Source organism: Lepisosteus platostomus, chromosome 12, assembly GCF_059453375.1.
Source record: "Lepisosteus platostomus isolate fLepPlt1 chromosome 12, fLepPlt1.hap1, whole genome shotgun sequence".
Taxonomy (NCBI): domain Eukaryota; kingdom Metazoa; phylum Chordata; class Actinopteri; order Semionotiformes; family Lepisosteidae; genus Lepisosteus; species Lepisosteus platostomus.
Genome location: NC_142622.1, coordinates 38,867,826 through 38,888,195, shown reverse-complemented (window position 1 = coordinate 38,888,195; position 20,370 = coordinate 38,867,826). Strand labels below are relative to the sequence as shown.

The window sequence follows — 20,370 nt, the reverse complement described above, 5'->3', positions numbered from 1 at the left end:
TTGACATGAGAATGTTAGGAAGAAAAACAGAAATGCTTAAATAAGCCAAAAATCTACAAAAAGATTTAATTATTGAAAATATTTTATTATTCTACTTAACAAGGTCCTGCCAGATGCATTTAAAACTAAAAACACCAGTCTTAAAATGTCTTCTTCACATGGAGTAATTTAAAATATTGAACTCAAATGGAATATTTCTATAATTGCAGCAAATTATAAAATGATGAACAATTTAAATGTAGCTCATGTAACTCAAATGTAGCAGAATTTATCATGGACACTTAAAACATTAGGTGTTATTGCTTCATTTATCTTTTTATGATGAAGTTTTACAGTATCGTTCTTATTTAATTTCTTTTTCAACTTTTGTGGGAGCAAATTTAAGGCAATTAGATGTAATTGAATTTGCCAACACATTTTCACTAGGACAGCCCACTCTAATTGATTTTAAATGCACAAGTGTTCATATGTAAGAGCTTTGTAATTTCTTTCCAGACCAGAGGTATTTCATTGATGGCTATCTCTTAAGATACAGTGTTAAGAAATTAGTTAAGGACTGGTAAGCATCAGTATTTTAATTTATCTTGTTCATTGTATTTTATCATTTTGGAACATGTTAATACATTTCCTGGTGTCATCCTTTTACATTCTTTAGTGTTAAAATGTTTATTTGGGTGGTTTTGTTTTCTAAGTGAATGCTCAGAAAACACTTCTTATAAACATTCTTTCACTCTGTGTTTGGAGGGCTATGAAGGGAGCAAGATGTCCTGATATTTATAGATTTAATTACACCCATTTTCTAGTGCATCAGACACACAACACTAGCTAAGGAGTAATTTAATGTGGGAGTTAATACACTGCTGTTTCTGGGAATGATATGATTGAACAATTCCACCAAAGTGTTGCTTTATTAGGCAGAAACTTGATCAGGCTGTCCTTTAATTATTAATTTATTACAGTGTAATGATTGGTCACAGAAGTACCCTTTTAAGATTCACTACAGATTTAAAAATATTTATAAACGGTGTTTTTAATAATAATGTATTAATAATTTTATTATTTATTATTAATTTTTATTTATATATTTATTATTTTTCCATTTAAATTAAATGTGAAAGTTAGTTTAAGGTGTGTAACTATTCGATGATGCAGCTGCAGATACAAAGAATTGTTGTGTTTTCTGTATGAGGTGAAATCAGGTGATCTGCCAGTAAACCAGATTTGATTTAGCAACAAAGAATGTTCTAAAATTGAAAGCACTTACTCTTTTTAAGATAATATCAGTGGATGTTTGGTTTAACCTTCAAATACTACTTTCTCCAGAGTTCAGTTCTACTTCAGAGATTATATCTTTTAAATACTAAGATTTAAAGAGGTCATGTACACTTGTATAAACTGTCCACCTGTCACACATAAAATGTATTTTGACTTTAAAAGTATGTACATTGTGTTTAAACTGATATAAAAAAAATCAAATTACTGTATGAATTGTATGATTAACCACCAAAATGTACATTTTACAATATACAAGTACAGAGATTGCTGATTAATGTATTTTGCTCACAGTTCATTTTCAATGCTTTTGAACTTAGTGGAACATAGTGTTTTAAGTAATAACACTACTGCAATTATTTAATGTAAAAGTACATTTTATTTTGTACACTTTACTTGGTTTAGTAAGCCTAAATGTAAAGGTCGAGTCCTTCAGAAAAAGATGACAAAAACAGTAGATGCATCCTAATGGTTAAGAATCCAGATTACTTTCCAGAGCAGTGAGAGAATATAAGATCCTGTAATGCTGAAAAAGGAACTGCCTAGAGCAGTCAAATGCTTTCTCCTGCTTAGGAGCACTTTTATCATAAACATGGTGTCTCAATTGTGACTGGGAATCCATAACAGCAATTTCTTTTTATTTATAAAATGGGATTTAGTTTTATTCACAGAGATGGTTTAATACATTCTTAGGAACTGGCAAAAAGTATTTTTTCTGCCAAAGCAATAGATATCACTGCTTCTTTATAACCCAACTAGTTGAGAAAGGTTCACAGACAATAATAAATGTCCAGTTCTACATATAATAATTTGTACGGAACATTAAAATTACTAGTGATTGTATAAAAATAAAAAGTTTTTAAAGTATTAAAGACCTCTTAATGCTCACAGAATGCAATGTGGCTTCGGATGGTACTTCTTGAGGATTTCAAAATCGTAAGGTCCACTACACGTTTTAAACTAGCTTCATTATTATTTGTCTGCAGGTGATCGCAAGATTCTTGTTTTCTGCTGCTGACAGTCATGCTGCTGTATCCTCTATTTAAAAGATATTACATTTTGATGTGCCTAAAAATACACAGATTATGATTTGCTCAGTAGCAGACGTTTAATCAAACATTAGTAAACTGGTTAAACTGTCAGCACTTTTGGTATGTAAACCAGACATAGCAACATCAAGACATCATCTCACACTTAAACCAGGATAAATTTTTAATTTTGTCATGCAGAAATAAAATACCACATACATGGTGCCACTTGTATGTCATATATATTCTATTTTGACAATGTACAGTAGTTTGAATTGATTAGAACTTCAGAGACTATATGGAGACCAGTTACAATAGAAATACCTTGTAGTGATGCAGTCTCGTTGCATTTATGCAATAGCTCATATTTGTTACCAAAGTTTTATTGCATATATACATATCATTTATATTTAAATTACACACAAATACTATTACTTGCACTACATAAGCATTATAAGAACAAAAGACAAGGAAAATTATTGATTGGCATCAAAGCTGGGTTTGTTTTAAACGTTTAAATTAAGACTCACTTTCAGGGCTTTTTAGTGCCTTACAATCTATGGCAAGGTGTTAAGAAACCTTTTAATGCCTCAGGCCACAACCACAACCTGTCTCAAGACTTTTCTTTTTTTGTGTCAAAATTGCAAAACAATAGATACTTTTATCGTGGCTGATTTCTGCAAGTACTCTGCTGTAACTGTAGTTTATTTCAACAGTGCTGTCCTCTGGAAGTGCAAATTTGTGGGAAGTACAGTATATGACTTGTGAAACAAAAAGCTCAGGGTAGCTTACATACAGTATATAAATAAGGCAAAATATTCAGTAGCTGATTTGATCTGTATTTTCAATAGATTTGTACTGTACACCTGTAATGTCTACAGTAGGCGCCAAGCATTAACATATTTTTTTGTTTTCAGTTATTCCAGCAGTTTCGGTTTTGGAAATTTAGTCCACTGTGTAAAATATGTACACCAATAGTCTATGTTAATCATTTTATAATGGACTTTACTAGTTCTGGGACTTCCAATTGAAATACAAGCTTCCTGGTTCATCTTTCTTTTTGTCCTTACATCTCTGCTCTGCAGTGCTTGCCTATGTAATCCACTGGAAATTTATTTTGTCTTCCAATTGAAATAAAAGCTTCCTGGTTCATCTTTCTTTTTGTCCTTACATCTCTGCTCTGCAGTGCTTGCCTATGTTATCCTCTGGAAATTTATTTTGTCTTTGCAACCAATGCACCCAAGTGTTAAAACAAATAGTTTGGCACAGTGGGAATCATGTTGTGGAAGTATTTTCATGCTTTGTAAATACTGTGGATCTCTTCTTAAATGTATATTCTATTTCTATTTCTATTATCTATATGGGATCATTCCCTCTTTGCTCTTGGAGCTCTTGCTAGATGATGACCCTATTCTGAGGCTCTTGCAATGACACTAAAAAAATCTGGTTGGATGGTCTCTGTAACTAAAAAGATGATGACACTGCTTCCTCTGGCATTTGTTATTTTTAGCATGGAACACTCTACTGCTTGGGTTCATGGTCCCTTGGTTGTGCCACAAAGCCTTATGACATTGTGCTTCTAATACAGCTGTCTACATTAAGTTTGGAGAGCCTTTGGCCTGCAACCTGGAGTTCATTGTCACCATTAGTAGATGATCATTAGAATCATCGTTGACCGCATTTCTTTACCTAATATGTTTGTATTGATAATTTAACATTTCTGTGACAAATACATGGTACATTTTTAAACATTGCACTTGATTTATATACGGTTTTAGAGATAATGTTATATTGAAATAATATTTGTGAGCAGATCATTTGTTAGTGGTGAGTATAACAAAAGCACATACTGTAGATGTAACAGTGACAGGAGGCTAAATAAAACAGTTTTGAAGTGCAATCATCAATCACCATTATTTGCCATTGTGTCTGAATTACAATTTAAAGAAAATATAATTAATTGTAATTTTCAAATTACAAAAGAAATGGGCTCAAAATACAGTAAGTTTAAAAGGGTATTACACGATCAAAAATAATGACAAAAAATCAAAACACTAATCTTGAAATGTGAGTGTTAAGAATGGAGAGCAACATAAAAAGTATCAAGCTGTTTTTTATAGAATATAGAATCCGTAAATTACATGGTGTTTAGCTTTTTTTTATCTTAACCTTTCCTTACTATTACTCGAGTAAATATTATTACCCACAGTTTTATTTTTTGCAATGCTCTAATAACTACAAACTATACTGTAATTTAACAATACTGAGTTGTACCCCTGAAATAAAGACCAGTTTGGATAAGCAAATCAATCAATGTGAGATAGTTTAATAATGATAAAGCCCTTTGTCCCCTTCATTTATATAGCTATTTCGTTTATCTGGGTCTCACAATTTTGAATGAGTCTGTAGGTTCAGCAGAAACGTAACAATTTTTATTATTTCATTATTTGTTTTAGATTTCCATTAAAATATAAATAAATGTTGACTTTAATTCTTAAAAAGTAATAAAGTAATAAAAATATAACTTCAGTCAATTATGCCATACTGAAAATAGATTACATGACTTGGCTACCTGGTTTCAGAAAAAGTCAATCATAAAATATTGCTGCCTTTTAAATGTATCAATATCATTTGTGAGATCACATATTGCCAGTGATCTGCAAAATTGATGGTGGGTTGATTGATTTTTCACAGGGGAACTAAATTAAAAGCCATTTCATCTACATCTTCACAGATGAGCAATCCACTCACTGAGTAAATGTTCTACTCAAAGCTCCCATCAAGTTCAATGTCATCCTGTAGTTACAGAAGAATTATACTGATATTTTTGTTAATAGAAATCAAATATGGTTAACTTAACAAATCACCTCACATTGTCGGTATTCTTATTTTGTTCTTCCTTATCAGCATAGAATGCTAAGGTATGTTGTTCAATTTCTGTGCCCAAAACAATTGAAATACATTACAGGGTTTTATTCCTGAAATGTTTGTGTAAATCTACAGTATGTGTATGTATAGTTTGCTGGAGTTTAACACAATATCACAGTAATGATGTAAAATATAGTGTTATCAAGTTGTGTCATCATTTGTCTTGTTTCTTTTTGGTGCGAATTAAGATGTCCATGTGATAGCTTGCCTTAGAAGTATAAATCACAGAGCAGAAAACTTGTAAGCCATTAATGACAAGTGAGAAACTGCAATAAATGAATGGAATAATAAGCAAGCCATATAATTTCTGGTACATTTGCAGTTTGATGTTTTGTTCTCTGATGGAGTATATTTACTTTTTTATATTAAAAGGCTAATTCACTGAATTCAGTATTTAAAACATTTTACTGAGGTAGTGCAGGTGACTTGGAATGTTACAAAGATAAAAATGTTGACAAGAATCTAATTTCCAGATGTTTTGGTGATATAATGAAATTCATCCGTCCATCTATTTTCTAACCACTTCATCCAGTTCAGGGTCAGAGGGGAGCTGGTCCCTATGCCAGTAAGCCAATGGGAACAAGGTGGGATACATCCTGGTCAGGATGCCATGCAATGCAGATACAATGCTAACTACTATACCTCTGTGCTGCCCATATAATCTCATCATCATTTTAAGGATTACAACTTGATTTAAACAACAAAATTAACTGTAACAAAAAAAGCCCATATGTGATGTAATGCTTCCTTTTTCCAGAATTGCAAACTACTAATTAAGAGAAATCTGACCAATTCTTAGTACAGTCAGTACCGCCTTTATGTGCATCAGGCAGAATCCCTGTGCTTCTGCAGAAACCAAGAACTGTTTTCTCAATAAAACTTTCTAACATTTTTTCCAAAATATCTAAAATTTCTTGGCAAACTTATTTAGCGACTCACTTGGCAAACATAAAAATCCCAGCTGAGTTAAAGTTTGCAAAGCTTATGTTGCTATAATACTGTATATTATGAAGTTGAAGTGGCCCAAGCCAAGGTGTCAAGTTTTACTTAATTCCAGAAGTTCAGATGGCTTTGGTTTTAAAAGTGTTTAGTTTAGCTAACTCTAAAGTATTTGTTATCATCCCTGATATTTAATTTTGTATAGTAAGAGCTAAATTAGTTTAATATTCATGCTTTCCAAATAATTTGACTCTATATTACAAAAAAATGTAAAAAATGTTATTTGATGTATAACCTTAAATCTCTTTAGATATTAAGAAAAACTGTGATAACGTTAGAATTCATAATGTTACAGTATGTCACGGTAGTTGCTCAAAATTACTGCATATTTAAAATATTATAAAATAAACCTACATGTAGCTAACCAATTTTATAAATTTATAAGAAATGGGTGATATGCAATATAGCTTGATCTTGTTATATCTCAGCAATTAAATAGGGATAGGCTCTTGGAAAACAGAATTTTTACTGTACATGGTGTTAGTATTAGTTTCAACCAGACTTTCAAAGCAATGCCCCAGTATGGTGATCACTGTGCTATAGAAGTTGTTATTGTGTTAGTTGAAGTTCTGATTGCTTGGTCTTTAAAGATCACATGGCACTTATCAAAAGAACAGCTTAGCTAACCCTGACTATATTCTAGGCCCGGTTTGCTTTTAAAATTAAAAAGAAAAATGTTAATATTTAAAACACATCTATGAAAATGCTAACAAACTGAAATATAGGGGACAATTTTACAATTTTTTAAAGCGAAGAGCATATGGTGAAATTTTATTTTTATGTTGTTGAATGTACACTGAGCAATTCATAAACTACTGTATTTTATTACAAAAAACTGGTGATGGTGCTATCTGAACTTAAAATACTAAAATATTTTGAATTGATTTTATTTATTAATGAGTGTGCTTGAATCCCTGAAATATGTAATTCATTGCTAGTTTTATTTCTCTCCCGTTTGCAGTAATTATTCTTTGTCTCAGATCAATGAATGGATTTAATAACATTGAGAAATATTAATGACCTGTGGTATAATTTATTTGCCAAAACAATTTTGCATAAATCTTCTTATGGCACAGAAAAAACTTGCTGCAGTGCTACTAATACACTTATGAAAGTTTTGAAAGTGTTGCATCTGTTATAAGTTATAAGTAAGTTTCTAAATTAACATTCACGGGACTGCAAGGATTCCTTGGGTAACCCACAACTGAATGTAAATAGACTTCCTTTTATTGTTGCACATGGGAAATTTGCTTTGCAGGGCAGTAAAAGACATATAGTAACACAACACACAATAATGAATAAGCTATCATATTAGAGACATACCTGTATATGTGTGATGATAAAGAAAACGAAATATATACGGAAGTAAAATATACAATCAATTGTCCAAATTAAGCAGGTTAATAGCCGTAGGAGTAAAAGATAACTTGGTTTCATTGAGTTTGAATCTACAGTAAGTAGTCAAAATCGACACCTGGATGAAAAGACCTGAAATTCACTATGTAAGGGGTTGTCATGACAAATATAAGTAACAAGTACCCTTTTTTAGTAACTTTTGCTTCACATTCCTCACTTTTCCCTGAACAATGGTACTGTAGCTGATTGGCTCTTTCCAGCTAATATGGGGATTCCAGTATTCCAGTTGCATCCAAACTGTCATTCTCTCGGCCAGATTGGTTAAGGCTAAAACAGTAACTCAAATTGTTTCCTCATCAAATCAATTTAATAGAAAAAAATGTTTACTGTATAAAAACAACTGGGTGGAAAACTGAAATGTGTATATGGCACTGCTCTACTCTGAGTATAAACATTATCATAGCCATAAATCAAATATAAATAAACAAAGCTTAAAAATACTTTCTTCAGTTGTGATGGGTCATTCTACTTGTCTGTGCTCATCTACAGGTCTACTGCAATTTGCTGCTTTTTTATTGTGGAAATAGAACTGCTCCTGCTATTGATTTAAATGTCTTCGGGATGTATTATTTTACTATTGTTTTTAGCTGTTTTGATACCATTACATTTTATTCTAGTCATGTTTAGATTATGCTTCACTGACCCCAAAACTGTCTTTTTGCAAGTTGCAGTGAAGACAATTGTAGAAGGTAGTTATCTTCTTCTTTTATTCCTGCATTGATGGCTGATGTGTAATGCTAGTTCCAAGAATCAGCCTGCTGTGGGCCTCTCTGGCACATCAGCACACATACTATCTGTGATACAGGCTCCAGAGGCACCAAAATGACTCCCTGGAACATCATTATGACAACTGTCTGGAGTGAACTGGGTGGAACATTTCATAATGGTTATAAAGTAGGCACATCCATTCATATTTGTTTTGCCAGCTAGTCCAGAACAGCTCTGGGTGGCTTGACAATAGTGATGGTATCCCTGCATCACTACCTTTAATCTCCCACTAATCTGAATCCAGTATACTTACTTAAGCGTCATTATATTTTTTGTTCTCTCTTTTCTTCCCCATTTGTGAGTCAAATGCAGCTTTCTTATGCCTTAGCCAGAGCAAGATACTGCTTCTTTCTTCTTCCCCTTCCAATATGGACTTTCATTCTAAACATAACTAATAACATTAAATTAAATGTCTCTGAGAGGTTGAGTCAAGGGCCTTAAATATGTCTGGTAGGGTATTGGCCTCTATAGTAGGATCTCCCAAGGGTCTTTATGGATTGTCTGGCACTATTGTTATTGCACATTGGAATAGAGAATTATATTAATTTACTGAAAATTAATTCCTTTTGCCTGACTGCCACAGAATATGTTATAGAAGCACTAAAGATAAATCACAATGAACACATTGATTCAGAAGCAATGTACCTTATTTACAGTGAAGTACAATGAAGATGCCATCTAATTTTTATTTTGAAAGATTCAAAAGTTAACATTTATTCTTTAATGCTGCTTATTGAAACAAGTTTAACTCACTTACTTGCTATCACATGATATAAGTTTCTGCAATGGGCTTATGTATTTTTTTTATTGATTCACATTATCAAAAAGAATACTTAAAAAGGTATTTTATGTCTGTTGTATGGTTATATCATCCTTTTATGTGAAGTATGAAGACTGCATCCACCCTTTCTAAATGGAGTGTTTTGGTCGAATATACTGAGACATATTTGAAGGGCCAAAGAGTGATCTAGACAGGAAGTTAATGAATGTGCCCTCAAACTAAAATTAAAAATCAACATCAAGTTTGATTATTTGGTGAACTAGAAATATAAAGGTATACTTTAGCATTCTTTGAAAAGATTACTAAATTTTGCTTTGTGTAAAGGCTCTTTAGTAAAACAATGACACTTATTATTTAACTATAACAACAAGAACAATAATTGTAATAATGATAGTCCTTTATTTTAGATAGGCAATGTTATTCTATATTATGTTTAGAGATACCATCAAATAGGTACAAATTACTATGAAAATAAAATGATACATTTATTTCCTTATTACTGCTAGCCATTATATATTATAATTTTGAATTGGGTTCAAATACTTACAAGAGCAAAATCAATAGGTTTATTAATGGATGAGTATAGCACATTGTGCAAAATGAAAATATTTTATTTAAACTGAGTAATATATTACTTTAATTTTCATTCCAATATAGGCATGTCTAAATTTGTTGGCTAAATCACATTTCTGATGCATGCATTTGTAGGTTACACACCATGTAATTAACTGTTTCTTTCTTTCGTGATGTTTTTTTAATGATGTGCTAGTTGTCAGTGAGTCACTCTTTCCTGAAATAACTGAGTTAAATGAGTTAAATATCCCTATAAGAAAAAGAAAAACTATGAAAAATGGGCACTGCAAATCCAATTTGGCATATAAATTCACGTAATGCATTGAAGCAATTAATACTGTACATTGATTCTTTGGTTAACTATATTAATCTGCCAAATGCACATAATTCACATTTATTTCCCATTTTAACAATAGGTAATTCAAATTAACTTTGAAGAGTTTGACTTGGAGATTGGATATGACACATTAACCATTGGAGATGGAGGGGAGGTTGGAGACCCCAGAACAATACTACAAGTGTAAGTATGTTTCATAAGTATTGGCAGAGATGATGATCTCTGTGTGTTATATAGATAATAGATCATTTATCATAATTATCCCAAAACTCTCAAATGCATGAATGTATAAACGTCTCTATTTTTATCACATTGATCATGCTCCTGTGAAATAAAGAATCAGCAGTAGAAGTTTTCCAAAAATGAAAAGCCAGTGATATAAATCACTAATATACAAAATATACAGTATATTGTCAAGTCTTACAAAATTACACAGACATCTTTTCACTGATTATAAATACAAAGCTGTATTTTAAAATCTGCTGTACTTTTCCTTATTCTGGATATAGACTGACTGGGAGTTTTGTGCCTGACTTAATTGTAAGCATGACGCATCAGATGTGGCTGCATCTCCAATCAGATGAAAGTGTGGGATCTATCGGTTTCAAGATAAACTATAAAGGTAAATCAATATATATATATATCGTACTTTCGAATTAGTCTTGCATGACATGATGAGTTTGAAGCCTACTCAGTACTTAAAGCAGCTTTACATGTGTTAAAATTCAACGTAAAAGTCAGAACTGCGCTTGTTATTGTAATGCATTTGTTTTTGTTTTCAGTTTGTTTGGTTCTTCACTATATTAACAAAAATAATTTGGTTATTCATTCTGCTACATGTTTGTGCCGTTTTTAAATTTGTGGACAAGTTTTTAAATCTGTGAGCTTGTTTATTATTTACTGGTCAAAGTCAGATTCTACCTTCTCAGCCACACTCATGCTTTTCTTTAGAGTTATTTGTCTTCAGTCATCAAAATTTCCACTGTTTTTCTCTCAAAGTGTCCTTTGTCAAATGACCCTGGATTTATGACATATTTTAAGAGAGTTATCTAATTTTCTTCACAAATGCCTCCTCATAAAGTCTGGCATCTCTTTTGCTTTTTGCAGAAATAAGGCACAATTATGTTACAAGTGAATTTTAACTTGTCAGATAAAAACACATATTTGTCATTGTCAAATGCTAGTGTTTGCTCTCAAAGTAGTAAAAAAAAGAAATATGCCATCACAGGTTTCAGGCCCATACATGGGATCATTGTCCCAATAATCATTTTTTCAAATAGTTCTCCACACTGTTTCAATTTACCATCATGTCAAGATTCCATAGCTTTTGAAGTATAAAAAGCCATCAAAAAGGAGACATCATGATGATCCTGAAAGTGTTTGTCTGGGGATAGATATCTGGTCCCTCTGCAGTGACATTGTCCTGTGAATTCAAAGAGTTTTCAGAATGCCAAGCAGGAATTCAACTGTTAGACTATTCTGTGAAGCTAGAAATGTTATGGGTAATTCAAAGAGTGGCAGTGCCAAACAGTTCAAGTGTAGGTGTTCTAATCATTAATTGTCAGCGTAGATGTGTGCTGATGACAAAGTTAGTTTCTCTACTGTGTTCACTCACTGTTTTTGTGTATTTTGCATTTAGCCTTACATGAGACGAAAAAAATACACTACTTATTTGTTTGTAGCTGTGGATTTTGTACATTAGAAATGATAAAAAATTCAAATGGCAGATGAAAACAATTGTCTGAAATATGTTTTACCAAGGTGACAAGATGTACTTCTGTTTGTTCCCTTGAATCTTTTAACCATAGAGACGCTCACCAGAAATATTTTAAAATGACCAAGTGCAAACTTCACACTTCTTTCCTACTCTGTGTGAAGCCCAACCATCTGTGCTTGGAACAAAACATTATATGACAGAATGATAATGCTTAGGGCAGTGCAGGTGCATAATATCCATCTGTGTAAGTATAAGATTTTGTTCTGAGAAAAATAACATATTTCTCCAAAACTGGACTTTTTTGTTAATAGTGGATATCTGGACACTGTAATTATTGATGGCTACTGTTGAGTCTCCTCTAACTACTTTCGCACAGTAGTGTTTATCATGCAAAGTCCTCTCATGAAAACCATTCAAGTGTTTGTGAGGGCAGTCTGACACTTGATTTGTCTCTTTAACCTCAGCTTTGATTCTGTCCAACTAGCCATATTTGGTGTAATGTTTTAACCTGTATACCTCATTATTTTGTTTCATTTTATCATCAATAATTAATGTCATCAGTGCTCAGTGCTGTTGTATGGTAGCAAAATATGTTTGAAAATGAATATGCACAAGTAATTTAATTTCCCTGTCCTTAGTACAATGTCAAAATGTTGTTTCTTTAATTCAATATGGTGGGTTGACAAAAGAAATTACATTGGGAATAGAGAAAATCGTTAAGAGTCTGATTAAAATAATTCTTCTGCTTTGACCAAAGAAATAAAATGAATTACAGAAATCAGTTACTTTTAGCATTCTATTCTCAGATTAGATAACGTAACAAACCGAAAGTAATACTCTTATCACACTTTGAACCATTGGGTACAGTGCTTTGTCCATTACCACTATAAGGACAATAAAAGTTTTTTCAAAAGAAACAGATGTCAAAATGTTTCTAAAAATGTCCACCTGTGATATTTCAGCTGCTTAGTTACATGATTCCATATTCATATAACTATCAACTGATGTTAAATCACTACAATATTTATCTTTTTACAATAACAGCAAATGCTGTTCTTAGAAAAGGTTAAAATGTTATAACTTTTTATGAAGTACAGAATATAAGCTTAATAATATTAGTACAAGCACATTAAAACCAGAACCCACTGTAAGTTACCATATTAAAGACTATGATGCATAAAATATATGCATAATTAAATGATTTATGATGAAGGTGGAAGGTTGTGTACTTTTGTCCAACTGAGCAATCTTGCTTTTATAAAATATACCGACTTTTTAATGTTTAATGTTTAACATGCTGTAATACACAGTTTAAAATTATTAAAAGTCTAAAGAGTATACAACTTAAAATCTTAATTGGAAAACAATTGTCCCTAAGCAGTGACTGGGATTCGAAACAGGGTGTTTTCTGGCGACAGCTCAAATGCTGTACATAAGACGTTAAGGTTTATTAGCTCCATCTGGTGGTTTCACAAGGTACTATTATCCTATTTAAAAAAACATGCGATATGTTGCATTATGAGGCGGTATGTTGTGTAACGTCCACCACGTTTTAACGCACATTTTGAATGGCTGGATCTGTGTAATACACAAATTTGATTTCACTTGTCATGTCTAATTTCTGTTATTTAGTATATAGTCTTTGTGAATAAGTCCGTATCGTACATACACTATGTATAGTATATATTTCAAAACATATACAGTAAAGAAGATCAGTCTTCTCAATAAAATATTTAAATAATATGGCTTGGTCTTTAAAAAGAGAAAAACCTCCCATTGAAAAGCACTTTATAATATTTCTGATTTACTGTGGCAAAACAAAATCAAATTGTTCTTTTAGGGCTTTGCAGCATGGTGGTTATACCACAATAAAATATATGTTTGACCACCATCATCAAAGAGGTAAAAACTGAAAATCAAAGCATGAGTAATGAAATTAATTGGATTTTTAAACATATATTGATTAGAGATCAGTAAAATATATATATATATTTTTAATCCAAGTGTGTTTATACAAAATACACATTCATTTACTAGCTCTTTTCATAAATCTCAAAATGTTGTATGGTTTCACACATACACATACTGTACTATACTGTATGTAATAGAAGTAAAACAAAAGGACAGCAAACAGACGTAGTAAAACCAAAGGTAAAACTACATTTTAAATTAAGTGGTATAGCGAAAAAATAATAATACTGTTTGTGGGTGTTTTTAAAATTCAATAGCCATAGGGCCTGTGATGGATTTACATATTGAACACCACAAGATGCTGCTGCACAAAAGAAGGGTCTGTCACTCGTTGTGTCAAAGCTAGTGTGAATTTCACAAGAAGTTCTGATTTCCAATGGACAGACATTTGTTCTGATGGCTTTTGGAAGTACTTAATTCTGTAGGTTCTATATACTGTAGCACCTTAATATATCTCAGTAAACGAAGTATTACAATTTCTAATATTGATGAAACAATACGCATATCGATTTTTCAGTATCAGATAGGTGGAAGAAAGATCCCCCAGTGATTTACCTACAAGTACTTAAAATGACAAGTAACACCAGGTTCCTAACTTCCATCAAGGGTTTGATTTCAGCACAGGCAAAGACAACACTGGAATCACAGTTATTGTGAAGCTGATATTTGGAGCTTAAAAACGTAATCTCTGTCTTGTCACTGTTTGCACTAAGAAAGCTGTTACATCCATAGCAGACAGGAAAGTGGAAAATGCAGAACCACAACGGCACCCTCTGAATTGCTCTGCAAGCAAATCTGAATGTCATCATCATAGTAGTGATAAAACCTCTGTGGCTAAGGATCTGCACCTGTGACTGGAAGGTTGCCGGTTGAAATCCCGCGGCCGGCAGAGGAATCCTACTCCGTTGGGCCCCTGAGCAAGGCCCTTAACCCTAACTGCTCCAGCGGCGCCATACAATGGCTGACCCTGCGCTCTGACCCCAAGCTTCTCTCCCCGTCTGTGTGTCTGCGTCTCCATGGAGAAAAGCTGGGGTATGCGAAAAGACGAATTCCTAAGGCAAGAAATTGTATAGGGCTCATAAAGAAACATTATCGTTATCATCATCATTTCTGTACAACAAACCCTCTATACCACTCTAAGTGTGACATCAATTTTTAAAAAGATTTTTAGGAATTGGCTCCACACAGTCAAATACGAGTAAAATCAAAGGATGGAAGTACCAGTGATACAAGACAGTAGTTGTGTGATTACTGGTGGGCCTACTCCAGGTTTTTTGTAAGGTGTGAATGTAAACCTACAGGTTGAACACCAGAGCATTGATATAGTGACTAACAAAGGAGACAAAAAGCAGAGAAGCTAGCTTTGAGTAAGGACATAGGAATAGCAGGTCTTATTTTTGCTAGGAACTCAGGCTTATAGGCAGCATCAGCTCTAAAAAGAAAGAAAACCATGAAAACAGAAGCGCACATTACTGTCATGATTGCAGAAGGTGAGACCTTTAATTGATGGTATTATTGAACAAAAGTTTGAGTGGAGGTTAAGTTCTAATCTTGCAGTTCCACTTCCCTACACAAAAAAAGCTATCTAGATGAACATGGTACTGCACGCAACTTTTCTAATACCCCTCCCTCTGCCCCAGTTTCACCATTGCAGCATTTTCTCTCTGGCTCATTCCTCATAAGTCAAGTGACTGTGAGGGTGTGACAGTGCTGATCTCTGACCAGCGCTGTCATTTCCTAAGCCAGGCAAAGAATATCTGGACACCTTAAGGACATTCTTACAGAATATTTGATGTTGTTCCTAAGCTTATAGATGAATAGTTAGCCATGTGTTTTTCCACAAAATTACATTCTGTTGCCCTCACATCAAGGTGTTAATTTGTGTGCCATGAGAAAGAAATGAGACAAACTGCTGTGATAAGAAATGCACAGTTCAAATTTTTTAAATATATAATACAGTATATAGTCTAATATATGGCCGTGTTTACAAGCTTGGACTTTGACGTGCTACTTTAAGCCAAATCAATTTAAAGTAACTATAGTTAGAGGATTTTATATGCATATTGTTGTGTAGGTTATACAAAGCATAGTATGTTGAGAAGTTGTTAGTTTAACTGGAAACTTCTGTGAAATTCTTAAGTATTGTAAAATGTTCATTGGGACGTTATCTACTCACCAGTAGATTCAACAAAGGATCTGTTTTAAAATGTAAATCGTGTTAATAATAGATAAAGCATGTAATTCTGTATACTAACTTTTCCTTGCTTATATTAGTACTGTTGCTGGATTACATTTTTATTGCCAGCAGTTTAAAACTTTATTGACACCCTCTGGCAAGCAAAATTGTCTTTGTAGAAGATGACAGATATTCGTGGATGTAGTTCATTATTTTTCTGCTGCTTGACTGTCAAAATTATCAAAAGATTCTTCTCCTAGGCTACCAAGTACTCTTAAAACACATTCCAAAATGGTCTCCTTTGTTCTTTTAAAGCCTTCATTTAGAACTGTGCAATTAAAGAAAGGGAAGCAAATGAAACAGATCAAAGAATTACTACTTGATGAGAGTATTTGGTGGCTTCTTTCAAGAAAAAGCTAGATGAGATCCTTGAATCAATAAGCTCCTAGCAACCAAATGAGTTATGTGGCCTCTTATAATTTGTAAACTTTCTTTTATTCTTATTTTCCTATTTGGAAATATATAATATGTTATCACTGATAAGAAAGCTTTATTGGCCTCAATTGATTGCGTACTATGTGTTTCATCAGGTTTAGTGTCATATATCGGTTTGGTTGATGAAGAGGTTTGTGTAGATTCAGGATTTAATGTAAAAAGTAAAATATTTTTTTAAACATAAGTATTTTTCAACATGAATAAAAGTGGTTAGCCTTTAAAGGAAAACAGCACACACTATTCACAATAGGAAAAAAAAAATTTTTTATCAAAAGAAATGGGGGAAATAGCATTAACATTCATTACAGATTTAAGACCTCTAGGAATCATTACTGAGATGTAACTGGAACACTGATTAGGTCACAAAGTTGATATGTGTTTTATGAGCTAAAATGAGATATTCAGGCATCTCATGCGCTATTGATGAGATCTTAATGTTCTTTTATGTGAGACTGCAATAAGGAATTAAGGTTTCATTTTAAACAAAATCAAGTGGTTATGTATTGTTCCACGTGAGCAGCAACTAGATATTTCAGGACGTGTTTCTTGCATTCTGCAGTAAGCTTAATGTGCACAATGTGAAGACTGAGAAAGACTATGAGATGGAGATGTAAACCTCAGAACTTTTATGTGTTTTGGAAACAGTGAGAGAGGTTTCAGCCTTGACTTCTCTCTTGTTTCACAAATTAGGTTCACAATAACAGTCTAAAGGTTTCTATCAGCTGCTATAAAGCATCCTTATTGCACTTAATTGCTTGTTGTGGTATCAGAGAATTTGGATAAAAGCAAGTGTGCTGTGGTTCTATATCACTCTTTGTACTTTACTGTTGGCATTTGCCAAATAGAATCTGCAGTCATTTTTTTCTTTAAAAGCAGATGTCCTGTGGAACAAACACAATATACAATACTTATACCCAATGAACTTACCAGTGACCTGCTTTGAATCATTTAACCACCTAAGTACGATTCCCACTGTATTGCCATGACTCTGTGAATGAACTATGTAATACAACACTTATAGTTTTCAAAACATTTGAGAGATGAATGCTTCCATTAAAATGAGCTTTTAGCTTCTTGCTTCTGTTATTTGAATTCACATTTGAGTTGTATTCCCTCAGTTCAAAGACGTTTACGTTAATGCTCATAAATTTAATTACAATCAAACCTTAGTTGCTTGCTTTTTGATTCAACATATTCATAATATAGATAGAGTGTGAGCATATAATAAAATACTGTAGTATTATATGTACTGCTAAAACTTAATTTAAGCCATACGACTTAGTGCTTGAATGATTGCTTACAGTTCTACTGAGTTTTGTAGCTTGTAGTTCGGCCACAATGCTACAAAAAGGAAAAGTACACTAGTAGCAGCTGAACATGAATTAGGAATAAAATGTGTATAATTAATGTGACTTTGTAAAATCCATTAAAATTATTTAATAAAATTTATCAATACCGTACAATCTAAGAAATAAGACAGGTCAAACTGTTTTTTTTACTTGTAATCCTTTTTGTCTTCTTCTTATTATTAATATCTGTTTAATTAAAACAATGGTAGTTGCCCTTCTCTGGTTGTCAGACTCGTATTGAATTAAGAGATGAATATACATACAGTAGACAATTTGTCGTTTGCAAAATAAATTTCCACAGGAAAATGTAACATCGCAATAAATGCTAGTCTTAATGAGGTAGTGAATTTTAGGATGAAACAACAAAGACCAATAAGTTTTCAAAACATACAGTATAAATTCAGATAAACTTGTGTAAAGTCACAAATCAGGGGAAGAGTATAAAAACATTTCAAAGACCCTTATTTCTTGGAGCATTCATCAATAAGAAGGTGAAGGTACCTAGACATTATGTAGCTCACGCTGTTGCTACAAATTGAACAACCTGATAAGGAGTAAACTGGTTTGGGTTGTACCTGTGAGGCCATTGACTGAAATTGGGTACAATGTGCATGAATAAACAGTATCCCAGTCACTACACAAAGCTGGCTTGTATGGCAGAATGAAAAATCCATATAATCTTCCAGGTGGTTTTTGCAACAAAGCATTTACATTTTTTATTTATTTGGACAGACATGACAAAATTAGAATGTTTTGGTCAAATGTGAAAATATTACATCTGACAGAAACCCAGCATAGTGCATCACTTGGTCAGCATCATCCCTGCTGTCAAGCATGGTAGTGGCAGCATTGTTTTATAGTTGTGGTTCTCATCAGCAGGGACTGGAAGGCTTGTCAAGACTGATGGGAACATGCAGTAGATGGAGTAAAGTATTTGCAAAAGAGAATAACCTGCTTTAGACCTAAAACCAGGAGAAAAAGCCACCTTTTAGCAGCACAGTGACCCAAGGTGCAAGATTAAAGCTCTCCTAAAGTGATTTAATTTTAAAAAAGTGAATTTACTTTAGTGATTCTAAGTGGATAGCCTTAAAAACTGCTATTGATAGGTGATCTTCAAGCCATTTTTAGAAGCGTGAGCAAACCCACCAATAAGAATCAACAACAATTGTCCCATGTCAGTGTCTACTGTACGTTTAGTAGTCTTAAAAAACTCATGGCTGTAATTAATGTAAAAGGTGCTTATACAAAATAATGAGTTAATGAGTCTGAACAATTACAGTATCAATGAACATTCCAGTTTTTAGTTTTTGCTGCCATTTACTGCAACTTATCCTACCTTTAGAAGTATTCAGTTTGAGCCTTTAGGTTTTGATTAAAATATAAATTTAAACAAATTAAAGATGAGATGCCAAAGGAAGGGTCTAAATACGTTAGATTTACTGTAGATAGTGGGATTAAAACAAGTTCTGTCAAGTTTCAAATCATGATTTGTATGAAATGTTAAAGACATTTTGGTAATTGGTCTTAATTTAATCATCTTGTTTTCATTGTTGTTATACCATAAAGGAATGAAAGTATAAAATGAAACTTCAAAATTGTTGAATAGTAAAATAAAGACATTTATTTTAGACATAGTGACATAATGGGTAGCACTCTTGAGTCTTGACCAGAATTTCCAAAACCAATCATAACAACCTAAAGTATGGTGACTGGGGATACTGTGCTGTAGGACGTTATTCCTGAGATAAGACACTAAACTGTGGTTCTGACTACTGTATTTAAAGATCACAATTTAAAAGCTGTATCAGTGTTAACTTCTGTGTTCTGGTGGTGTTCCACTCTGGTGTTGTACTTTCCGGCCTTCATAAAGTCCCCTTTAATTCAGTTAGTGAAACTCATTTAATCCTAAAGTTAATACTTGTTTTTTCAGATCCTGCATTGTTCTGTAGATTTATTAATGTGCAAGTGTGTTTGTCTTGAGTTCTGTAATTCCATTACTCCGGAGAAATGTCAACAGAATAATTAGTATTCTTATGCTCTGGTTTGCTGTGACAAATAATTGAGTGACCAGGTAATATTTTCCCTATGACACTCATTGCAACCTAGAACAAAAGTGATTAAAATTATTATGTATTACTTTTTCCTTTGGTTAACCTTAAGACATTTTCGTCTTGTTTCTTCTGGCAAGATTAGCTGCTATAGACAAAAAATGCTATACTATATCAACAAAATATTACTGCCTGTTGTTCAGATACACTATTATTTATTGAAGTAGTTTTGTATGATGTACTGTAAATACTGCTTCTGCAGCATTCTGTGCTTGTACTTAACCACTGTGATAGTGCTACACACTAAAAAAACATGAGACCACAGGACAGTTTCAAGCAATATGCAACACTCTGAAGATGCTCAATTTATCATAATGTCTAGTGGTACCCTGAAGGCTCAAGTATCACCAGTTTACTGTCATTTGGTTATAATACACTGATTTACTGTAAATTATCAGTTTTAGCAATTAATTGTAAGTGTAATTCTGATTTGATTTCATCTCAATTTTGCT

General features: G+C 32.9%; 1 protein-coding gene across 5 annotated transcripts in view; it reads left to right on the top strand.

The window, feature by feature from the left end:
* Positions 1-20,370, top strand: part of csmd3b (CUB and Sushi multiple domains 3b) — a 561,056-nt gene that overhangs the window by 334,819 nt on the left and 205,867 nt on the right. For all 5 annotated transcript variants that reach the window (XM_088601884.1, XM_088601883.1, XM_088601882.1 and 2 more), the window contains exons 11-12: positions 10,182-10,285; positions 10,612-10,724. In XM_088601884.1, coding sequence (XP_088458010.1) covers positions 10,182-10,285; positions 10,612-10,724 — 217 coding nt within the window. The remainder of the gene's footprint in view (positions 1-10,181; positions 10,286-10,611; positions 10,725-20,370) is intronic.